Source organism: Aphelocoma coerulescens, unplaced genomic scaffold (genome assembly GCF_041296385.1).
Source record: "Aphelocoma coerulescens isolate FSJ_1873_10779 unplaced genomic scaffold, UR_Acoe_1.0 HiC_scaffold_97, whole genome shotgun sequence".
Lineage (NCBI taxonomy): Eukaryota > Metazoa > Chordata > Aves > Passeriformes > Corvidae > Aphelocoma > Aphelocoma coerulescens.
In genome coordinates this window covers 983,086-994,485 of record NW_027184078.1, presented here as the reverse complement: position 1 = coordinate 994,485, position 11,400 = coordinate 983,086, and the positions used below count along the sequence as shown (strand labels likewise).

Sequence of the window (11,400 nt, the reverse complement as noted above, 5' to 3'; positions counted from 1 at the left end):
CATTTTTGGGGTCCTCACCTGTCCGGGGTCACAGGTACTGAGTCCCCACACCTGCAGCTCAGGTGTTGCAGTTCAGGTGTTGCTGCTGCAGCTTTTTGGGGTCAATAGCACATTTTTGGGGTCCAATGGACATTTCTGGGGTCTGCACCTATCCAAGGTCAGAGATCTGGGGTTCTCCCACCTGGAGCTCAGGTGTTGCAGTTCAAGTGTTGCCGCTGCAGCTTTCCGGGGTCTGCAGGAGATTTTTGGGGCGCACACCTGGCTGATACTGGGGGTCCTCTCACCTGGGCCTTCATCCACGGGGCTCAGGTGCTTCAGGTGGTGCTGCTGCAGCTTTCTGGGGTCCAATGGACATTTTTGGGGTCCAATGGACATTTTTGGGGTCCACACCTGTCCGGGGTCACAGGTACTGAGTCCCCACACCTGGGGCTCAGGTGTCACAGTTCAGGTATTGCTGCTGCAGCTTTTTGGGGTCAATCGCACATTTTTGGGGTCCAATGGACATTTTTGGGGTCTGCACCTATCCGAGGTCAGAGATCTGGGGTTCTCCCACCTGGGGCTCAGGTGTCGCAGTTCAGGTGTTGCTGCTGCAGCTTTTTGGAGTCCAATGCACATTTTTGGGGTCCTCACCTGTCCGGGGTCACAGGTACTCAGTCCCCTCACCTGTGGCTCAGGTGTTGCAGTTCGAGCGTTGCCGCTGCAGCTTTTTGGGGTCCACGGGAGATTTTTGGGGCGCACACCTGGCTGATACTGGGGGTCCTCTCGCCTGGGCCTTCATCCACGGGCCTCAGGTGCTTCAGGTGGTGCTGCTGCAGCTTTTTGGGGTCCAATGCACATTTTTGGGGTCCAATGGACATTTTTGGGGTCTGTACCTATCCGAGGTCAGAGATCTGGGGTTCTCCCACCTGAGGCTCAGGTGTCGCAGTTCAGGTGTTGCTGCTGCAGCGTTCTGGGGTCCAATGCACATTTTTGGGGTCCTCACCTGTCTGGGGTCACAGGTACTCAGTCCCCACACCTGCGGCTCAGGTGTTGCAGTTCGGGCGTTGCCGCTGCAGCTTTTTGGGGTCCGCGGGAGATTTTTGGGGCGCACACCTGGCTGATACTGGGGGTCCTCTCACCTTGGCCTTCATCCACGGGGCTCAGGTGCTTCAGGTGTTGCTGCTGCAGCTTTCTGGGGTCCATAGCACATTTTCAGGGTCCTCACCTGTCTGGGGTCACAGGTACTGAGTCCCCACACCTGCAGCTCAGGTGTCTCAGTTCGAGCGTTGCCGCTGCAGCTTTTTGGGGTCCACGGGAGATTTTTGGGGCGCACACCTGGCTGATACTGGGGGTCCTCTCACCTTGGCCTTCATCCACGGGGCTCAGGTGCTTCATCGGAAGCTGCCGCACCTTTCTCAGCCCCGCACCCATCCGGCGCCCCTGTCAGGTGTCGCGGTGCACGCGCTGGTGCTGCAGCAGGTTGGAGGGGTGCGCGAAGCCCTTGGCGCACACGCCGCACTTGTAGGGCGTCTCTCCCGTGTGCACCTTCTCGTGCACGGCCAGGTAGGCCAGGTCCTTGAAGAACTTGTGGCAGTGGCTGCACTGGTGCGGCCGCTCCTGGCTGTGCACGCGCCGGTGCTGCAGCAGCAGCGAGGGCCGGGCGAAGGCTTTGCCGCAGGCCTCGCACCTGTAGGGCCGCTCGCCCGTGTGCGCCCGCTGGTGGATGGCCAGGTAGGACGACTGCTTGAAGGCCTTGCCGCAGGTGCGGCAGGCGAAGGGGCGCTCGCCCGTGTGCACGCGCTCGTGCGAGGCCAGCGCGTTGCTCTGCTTGAAGGCCTTGCCGCAGAGCGCGCAGCGGAAGGGGCGGTCGCCCGTGTGCACGCGCTCGTGCACCTTCAGGCTGTGGCCGTAGGTGAAGCGCTTGCCGCAGACGCCGCAGGTGTGCGGCTTGTCCTGGCAGTGCTGCCGCCGGTGCAGCAGCAGCGCGTTGGCCGCCGGGAAATCCTTGCCGCACTCGCCGCACCGGAAGGGTTTCTCGGCGCCCAGGTGCGTCAGGGCGTGGCGCTGCCGCTCGTAGGGCGTTTTGAAGCCCTTGGCGCACCTGGGGCAGGTGAAGGGGCGCTCGCCGCTGTGGATGCGCCGGTGCTCCTGCAGGTTGGAGGAGCGCTTGAAGCGCTTCCCGCACAGGTCGCAGCGGTGCGGCCGCTCCTCCGTGTGCACCAGCCCGTGGCTCTTGAAGTCCGAGTGGCGCTTGAAGGTGGCCTGGCACAGGTGGCAGGTGTAGGGCCGCGCCTCGGTGTGCACCACCTCGTGGCTCAGCAGCTCCCAGGCGCGCTTGAAGCCCTTGTGGCACACGGGGCACTGGAAGGGCTTCTCGGCCACGATCACCTGCCGGATCTCCAGGTGAGGCGGCAGCTCCTCCTCCTCCTCCTCCTCCTCCTGCTCTTCGGCCTCGGCCTCGCCCGGCGCGCCCGCGCGGCCGCCCAGCACCAGCTTGGCCGTGGAGTAGACGCCGCGCTCGTCGATGAGCTGCACGAAGCCGGGCGCGGCGCCCGCCGGGGCCTCCAGCGCGGCGCTCACCTGGCCCGGCTCACCTGGGCGGCCCCACAGCGCCCGCGGGGGCTCCCCGTGGGACGGGCCCGGCTCCTCCGGCGCCCGGCGCGGCCGCAGGTACAGGCGGGGCTGGGGCCGGCGCGGCGCAGGGGGGCTCGGCCGGCTGCCCGAGGCCTCACCTGGAGCGGGGCGCACCTGGAGGGCTCCCCCCGGCCCCTCCTGCTGCTCTTCGTCATCACCTGGGGCTTCATCATCACCTGGGGCTTCATCGTCACCTGGGGCTTCATCATCACCTGGGGCTTCATCGTCACCTGGATCCTCTTCACCTGCGTCATCTTCCTCACCTGCTTCTTCCTCCTCACCTGGCTCTTCCTCACCTGCTTCTTCCTCCTCACCTGGTTCTTCACCTGGTTCCTCCTCACCTGGTTCTTCACCTGGTTCTTCTTCCTCACCTGCTTCTTCCTCCTCACCTGCTTCTTCACCTGGTTCCTCCTCCTCCCCTGGTTCCTCCTCCTCCTCCTCCTCGTCCCCTTCGGAAAGGGGGGGGATCCCCTGGGGAAAGGGGGGGTCACAGCCCCGCAGCCCCTCCATGGCCGCAGCTGGAAAAGCGGGAACGGGGACAGGTGAGGAATCGGGAATTCCCTTGGGAATCTCTCCAGGATGGATTTGGGGATCGCCCGCCTCTGGTGATCCCCAAATTGGGGAATCCAGCCCGGAGTGGGATTTGGGGATCCCTTTGGGAATTCCCTGAGCTGGATTTGGGGATCCCTTTGGGAATTCCCTGAGCTGGATTTGGGGACTCCCTGAGCTGGATTTGGGAATTCCCCCTGGGATCCCCTCAAGCCGGATTTGGGGATCCCTTTGGGAATTCCCTGAGCTGGATTTGGGGATCCCTTTGGGAATTCCCAGAGCTGGACTTGGGGATCCCCTGGGAACGCCCTAAACCGGATTTGGGGATCCCTATGGAACCTCCTGAGCTGGATTTGGGGATCCCCTTGGAACCTCCTGAGCTGGATTTGGGGATCCCTTGGGGAATCCCCCTGGCTGGATTTGGGGATCCCTTTGGGAATTCCCTGAGCTGGATTTGGGTCTCCCTTTGGAATCCCCCTGGCTGGATTTGGGGAATTCTTTGGGAATTCCCTGAGCTGGATTTTGGGGTCCCCTCTGGGACTCTCCAAGATGGATTTGGGGATCCCCTCAAGGATCTCCGTGGAGCTGAACTTCAGGATCCCTTTGGAACTCCCTGGGCTGGATTTGGGGATCCCTTTGGAACTCCCTGGGCTGGATTTGGGGATCCCTTGGGAGCCTCCCTGGGCTGGATTTGGGGATCCCCTCAAGGATCTCCTTCAAGCTGAATTTGGGGATCCCCTGGGAGCCTCCCAGGGTGGATTTGGGGATCCCTCTGGAACTCCCTGGAGCTGGATTTGGGGATCCCTTCGGAGCCTCCCTGGGCTGGATTTGGGGATCCCTTTGGGAATTCCCTGAGCTGGATTTGGGGATCCCTTTGGGCTGGATTTGGGGATCCCTTTGGGAATTCCCCGAGCTGGATTTGGGGATCCCTCTGGAACCCCTGGGCTGGATTTGGAGATCCCCTCGGAGCCTCCCAGGGTGGATTTGGGGATCCCTCTGGAACCCCTGGAGTTGGATTTGGGAATCTCAAGGATCTCCTGAGCTGGATTTGGGGATCCCTTGGGGAATTCCCTGGGCTGGATTTGGGGATCCCTTTGGAACCCCTGGGCTGGATTTGGGGATCCCTTTGGGAATTCCCCGAGCTGGATTTGGGGATCCCTTTGGTCTGGATTTGGGGATCCCTCTGGAATCCCTGGAGCTGGATTTGGGGATCCCCTCTGGAACCCCTGGAGCTGGATTTGGGGATCCCTTCGGAGCCTCCCTGGGCTGGATTTGGGGATCCCTTTGGGAATTCCCTGAGCTGGATTTGGGGATCCCTTTGGGCTGGATGTGGGGATCCCTTTGGGAATTCCCTGGGCTGGATTTGGGGATCCCCTCTGGAACCCCTGGGCTGGATTTGGGGATCCCTTCGGAGCCTCCCTGGGCTGGATTTGGGGATCCCTTTGGGAATTCCCTGAGCTGGATTTGGGGATCCCTTTGGGCTGGATGTGGGGATCCCTTTGGGAATTCCCTGGGCTGGATTTGGGGATCCCTTTGGGAATTCCCTGAGCTGGATTTGGGGATCCCCTCGGAGCCTCCCTGGGCTGGATTTGGGGATCCCTCTGGAATCCCTGAGCTGGATTTGGGAATCTCCTCAAGCATCTCCTGAGCTGGATTTGGGGATTCCCTGGGAAACCCCTAAACTGGATTTGGGGATCCCTTTGGGACCCCCCAGGGCTGGATTTGGGAATCCCCTCAAGGACCCCCCCGGGTTGAGTTTGGGGGATCCAAAGAACCCAAGGAACGAGAAAAAACCCAGGAACTGGGGGGAACTGGGGGGGAATTGGGGGAATTGGTGGGAACTGGGGGGGAATTGGGGGGAATTGGGGAGGAATTGGGGGAATTGGGGGGAACTGGGGGGAATTGGGGGGAATTGGGGGAATTGGGAGGAATTGGGGGGGAATTGGGGGGAATTGGGGGAAACTGGGGGAATTGGGGGGGAATTGGGGGGGAATTGGTGGGAACTGGGGGGGAATTGGGGGGAATTGGGGGGAACTGGGGGGAATTGGGGGAATTGGGGGGGAATTGGTGGGAACTGGGGGGGAATTGGGAGGAATTGGGGGGGAACTGGGGGGAATTGGGGGGGAATTGGGGGGGAACTGGGGGGAATTGGGAGGAATTGGGGGGGAATTGGGGGGGAATTGGGGGGAATTGGGGGAATTGGGAGGAATTGGGGGGAATTGGGGGGGAATTGGGGGGAATTGGGGGGAATTGGGGGGGAATTGGGGGGAATTGGGGGGAATTGGGGGAATTGGGGGGGAATTGGGGGGAACTGGGGGGAATTGGGGGGAACTGGGGGAATTGGGGGGAATTGGGGGGAATTGGGGGAATTGGGAGGAATTGGGGGGGAATTGGGGGGAATTGGGGGGAACTGGGGGGAATTGGGGGGAATTGGGGGGAATTGGGGGGGAACTGGGGGGAATTGGGAGGAATTGGGGGGGAATTGGGGGGAATTGAGGGAATTGGGGGGAATTGGGGGAATTGGGAGGAATTGGGGGGGAATTGGGGGGAACTGGGGGGAATTGGGGGGAATTGGGGGGGAACTGGGGGGAATTGGGAGGAATTGGGGGGGAATTGGGGGGAATTGAGGGAATTGGGGGGAATTGGGGGAATTGGGAGGAATTGGGGGGGAATTGGGGGAATTGGGGGAATTGGGGGGAATTGGGGGAATTGGGGGGGAACTGGGGGGAATTGGGAGGAATTGGGGGGGAACTGGGGGGAATTGGGGGGAATTGGGGGGGAATTGGGGGGAATTGGGGGAATTGGGGGGAATTGGGGGGAACTGGGGGGGAACTGGGGGGGAATTGGGGGGAATTGGGGGGAATTGGGGGAATTGGGGGAATTGGGGGGAATTGGGGGAATTGGGAGGAATTGGGGGGGAATTGGGGGGGAATTGGGGGGGAATTGGGGGGAATTGGGGGAATTGGGGGGGAACTGGGGGGAATTGGGGGGAATTGGGGGGGAATTGGGGGGAATTGGGGGGAATTGGGGGTATTGGGGGGAATTGGGGGGAACTGGGGGGGAACTGGGGGGGAATTGGGGGGAATTGGGGGGAATTGGGGGAATTGGGGGGAATTGGGGGAATTGGGAGGAATTGGGGGGGAATTGGGGGGGAATTGGGGGGAATTGGGGGAATTGGGGGGAATTGGGGGAATTGGGGGGGAACTGGGGGGAATTGGGAGGAATTGGGGGGAACTGGGGGGAATTGGGGGGGAATTGGGGGGAATTGGGGGGGAATTGGTGGGAATTGGGAGGAATTGGGGGGGAATTGGGAGGAATTGGGGGGGAACTGGGGGGAATTGGGGGGAACTGGGGCAGTTCTGGGTGGGGCCGGATCCCGAAGCGCCACCGGGGAAAGGAGACACCGGGATCGGAATTCTGGGAATTCCAAAGGGTTGAGGTGGCCATGAGGGATCCTGGGGTGGCCATGAGGGATCCTGAGGTGGCCATGAGGGACCCTGAGGTGGCCATGAGGGACCCTGAGGTTGCCACAAAGGACCCCGGGGTGGCCATGACCCTGAGATGGCCACGAATGACTCCGAGGTGGCTACAAGAGACCTCAGGATGGCCACGAGGGATCCTGAGGTGGCCATGAGGGACCCTGAGGTGGCCAGGAGGGACCCTGAGGTGGCCATGAGGGACCCTGAGGTTGCCAGGAGGGACCCTGGGGTGGCCATGAGGGAACCTGGGGTGGCCATGAGGGACCCTGAGGTGGCCATGAGGGATCCTGAGGTGGTCATGAGGGACCCTGAGGTGGCCAGGAGGGACCCTGGGGTGGCCATGAGGGACCCTGGGGTGGCCATGAGGGACCCTGAGGTGGCCATGAGGGACCCTGAGGTTGCCACAAAGGACCCCGGGGTGGCCATGACCCTGAGATGGCCACGAGTGACTCCGAGGTGGCTACAAGAGACCTCAGGATGGCCACGAGGGACCCTGAGGTAGCCAGGAGGGACCCTGGGGTGGCCACGAGGGACCCTGGGGTGGCCATGAGGGATCCTGGGGTGGCCATGAGTGGCCCTGAGGTGGCCACGAGGGACCCTGGGGTGGCCACAAGGGACCTCAGGGTGGCCCTGAGTGACCCTGAGGTGACCATGAGGGACCCTGGGGTGGCCATGACACTGGGAGCACTGGGGGGCACTGGGGGATACTGGGGGGACACTGGGGGACATTGGGGGGGCACTGGGAGCACTGGGAGACACTGGGAGCACTGGGGGCACTGGGGGGGCACTGGGAGCACTGGGAGACACTGGGAGCACTGGGGGCACTGGGGGCACTGGGAGCACTGGGGGGGCACTGGGAGCACTGGGGGCACTGGGGGGGCACTGGGAGCACTGGGAGCTCTGGGGGCACTGGGAGCACTGGGAGGACTGGGAGCTCTGGGGGCACTGGGATCACTGGGAGCACTGGGGGCACTGGGAGACACTGGGAGCACTGGGATGGACTGGGAGCACTGGGGGCACTGGGGGGATACTGGGAGCACTGGGGGGGGGCACTGGGGGATACTGGGAGCACTGGGGGGGGCACTGGGGGATACTGGGAGCACTGGGGGGGGGCACTGGGGGATACTGGGAGCACTGGGAGCAGAGCCCCCCCGGCTGCGGAATTGGGGCCAAAAGTGCCGGGTTGGGGATAAATCGGGTGCTGATGAATATGCAAATGAGTCATTAGCATCTCATTAGCGACATGCAGGGACTGGGGGGGGGGGGAGATTCCCACTGGAGGATCCTGGGATGGGATTTGGGATCGCTGGGAGGGGATTTGGGATTTGGGATCCCTGGGGTGGGATTTGGGATCCCTGGGAGGGGATTTGGGATCACTGGGATGGGATTTGGGATCCCTGGGGTGGGATTTGGGATCACTGGGAGGGGATTTGGGATCACTGGGATGGGATTTGGGATCCCTGGGGTGGGATTTGGGATCCCTGGGATGGGATTTGGGATCCCTGGGATGGGATTTGGGATTTGGGGTCCCTGGGAGGGGATTTGGGATTTGGGATCCCTGGGAGGGGATTTGGGATCCCTGGGAGGGGATTTGGGATTTGAGATCCCTGGGAGGGGATTTGGGATCCCTGGGGTGGAATTTGGGATCCCTGGGATGGGATTTGGGATTTGGGATCCCGGGGATGGGATTTGGGATCGCTGGGGTGGGATTTGGGATCCCTGGGGTGGGATTTGGGATCCCTGGAGTGGGATTTGGGATCGCTGGGAGGGGATTTGGGATCACTGGGATGGGATTTGGGATTTGGGATCGCTGGGATGGGATTTGGGATTTGGGATCACTGGGAGGGGATTTGGGATCCCTGGGAGGGGATTTGGGATTTGGGATCCCAGGGATGGGATTTGGGATCGCTGGGAGGGGATTTGGGATCACTGGGATGGGATTTGGGATTTGGGATCGCTGGGGTGGGATTTGGGATTTGGGATCTCCCAAGGGGGATTCGGGATCCCCTTGGGAACGCCCCGAGCTGGGACCGGGGATCCCCAGGACACTCACCCAGTGCCCCCCAGTGCAGCCCAGTACGGCCCAGTACGGCCCAGTGCCCCCCAGTACGGCCCAGTGCCCCCCAGTACAGCCCAGTACGGCCCAGTACAGCCCAGTGCCCCCCAGTACGGCCCAGTGCCCCCCAGTACAGCCCAGTACGGCCCAGTACAGCCCAGTGCCCCCCAGTACAGCCCAGTGCCCCCCAGTACAGCCCAGTGCCCCCCAGTGCAGCCCAGTGAGGCCCAGTACAGCCCAGTACGGCCCAGTACGGCCCAGTGCAGCCCAGTGCAGCCCAGTACGGCCCAGTACAGCCCAGTACGGCCCAGTACGGCCCAGTACGGCCCAGTGCGGGCCCAGTACCCTCCCAGTACAGCCCAGTGCCCCCCAGTACAGCCCAGTATGGCCCAGTACAGCCCAGTACGGCCCAGTACGGCCCAGTACGGCCCAGTGCAGCCCAGTGCAGCCCAGTGCGGGCCCAGTACAGCCCAGTGCAGCCCAGTACGGCCCAGTACGGCCCAGTGCGGGCCCAGTACCCTCCCAGTACGGCCCAGTGCGGCCCAGTGCCTCCCAGTACGGCCCAGTACAGCCCAGTATGGCCCAGTGCAGCCCAGTACGGCCCAGTGCAGCCCAGTGCAGCCCAGTACAGCCCAGTGCCTCCCAGTACAGCCCAGTACGGCCCAGTACAGCCCAGTGCCTCCCAGTACAGCCCAGTGCCCCCCAGTCCCCCCCAATCCCCTCCCAGTCCATCCCAGTCCCTCCCAGTGCCCCCCAGTCCATCCCAGTCCCCCCCAATCCCTCCCAGTCCCCCCCAGTCCCTTCCAGTCTCACCCAGTCCCTCCCAGTCCACCCCAATTCCCTCCCAGTCCATCCCAGTCCTTCCCAGTGCCCCCCAGTCCCCCCCAGTCCCCCCCAATTCCCTCCCAGTCTCTCCCAGTTCTCACCGAGCGCCGCCACCGCCCCCGGAGCCGCTTCCGGCCGCGCTCGCCCGCGGTGACGTCACTTCCGGAAAGGGAGGGGCTGGGAGGGAGCGCGGGGAACTGGGAGAGACTGGGGTGGACTGGGAGGGACTGGGAGAGACTGGGAGAGACTGGGGGGGACTGGGGGGCACTGGGGGGGCTGGGAGGAACTGGGAGGGGATTGGGGGGGACTGGGAGGGACTGGACTGTACTGGGCTGCACTGGGAGGTGCTGCGCTGCACTGGGCTGTACTGGGCTGTACTGGGAGGCACTGGGCTGTACTGGGCCGTACTGTGGGGCACTGGGCTGGACTGGGATGAACTGGGCTGTACTGGGCTGCACTGGGCTGCACTGGGCTGTACTGGGCTGTACTGGTCTGTACTGGGAGGGTACTGGGCTGTACTGGGCTGTACTGGGCTGTACTGGGAGGTGCTGCACTGTACTGGGCTGTACTGGGGGGCACTGGGATGAACTGGGATGGACTGGGCTGGACTGGGATGTACTGGGCTGCACTGGGATGAACTGGGATGTACTGGGCTGCACTGGGCTGCACTGGGATGGACTGGGATGAACTGGGATGAACTGGGATGCACTGGGAGGGCACTGGGATAAACTGGGAGGGCACTGGGATGAACTGGGATGAACTGGGAGGGCACTGGGATGCACTGGGATGAACAGGGAGGGCACTGGGATGAACTGGGATAAACTGGGATGCACTGGGATGAACTGGGAGGGCACTGGGATGCACTGGGAGGGCACTGGGATGAACTGGGATGCACTGGGAGGGCACTGGGATAAACTGGGATGCACTGGGATGAACTGGGCTGCAGTGGGATGGACTGGGATGGACTGGGCTGGACTGGGATATACTGGGATGAACTGGGCTGCAGTGGGATGAACTGGGATGAACTGGGCTGCACTGGGAATTTGGGGCTCAGGATGGGTTTGATCGGGGCCGAGCCGGGGATTCCCAGGAAATCCCAAAAATCCCCAAAAATCCCCAAAAATCCCCAAAAATCCCCAAAATCCCAAAGCGGGACCCGAGGGGGGAACGGGGAAGGGAAAAGTGGGAATGGGGGGGGTGGGAATTATGGGATGGATGGGATGGGATTGATGGAATGGGGAGGATGGGAATTATGGGATGGGGGAAATGGGGGGGGATGGGATTGATGGGATTGGGGGGGGATGGGATGGGATGGGATCGGGGGGGATGGGATTGAATGGGGAGGGATGGGAATTATGGGAATTATGGGATTGATGGGAATGGGGGGGATGGGAATTATGGGATGGGATGGGATGGGATGGGATGGGATGGGGGGGATGGGATTGATGGGATTGGGATGGGATGGGATGGGATGGGATGGGATTGATGGGATTGAATGGGGGGATGGGAATTATGGGATTAATGGGATTGATGGGATGGGATTGATGGGAATGGGAGGGATGGGAATGGGGGGGAATGGGAATTATGGGATTGATGGGATGGGGGGGATTGATGGGATGAGGGGGATGGGATGGGATTGATGGGAATGGGATTGATGGGAATGATGGGATGGTATGGGATTGATGGGATGGGATGGGATGGGATGGGATGGGGGATGGGATTGATGGGATTGAATGGGGAGGGATGGGAATTATGGGATTGATGGGATTGATGGGATGGGATGGGATGGGATGGGGGATGGGATTGGGGATGGGATTGAATGGGGAGGGATGGGAATTATGGGATGGGGGGGATGGGATTGGGGGGGATGGGAATTAT

The 11,400-nt window shown here is 62.2% G+C and overlaps 1 protein-coding gene across 1 annotated transcript; it reads right to left on the bottom strand.

Annotated features, from left to right (window-relative positions):
• Positions 1-1,412: 1,412 nt before the first annotated feature.
• LOC138102630 (zinc finger protein ZFP2-like) lies at positions 1,413-9,655 on the bottom strand. Its single transcript, XM_069000351.1, has 2 exons — positions 9,624-9,655; positions 1,413-3,131 (listed from the first exon to the last, which is right to left on the bottom strand). Exon 2 carries the CDS (start codon positions 3,121-3,123, stop codon positions 1,423-1,425), a length of 1,701 nt encoding a protein of 566 aa, XP_068856452.1. The 5' UTR covers positions 3,124-3,131; positions 9,624-9,655; the 3' UTR covers positions 1,413-1,422.
• Between the last annotated feature and the right edge of the window lie 1,745 nt (positions 9,656-11,400).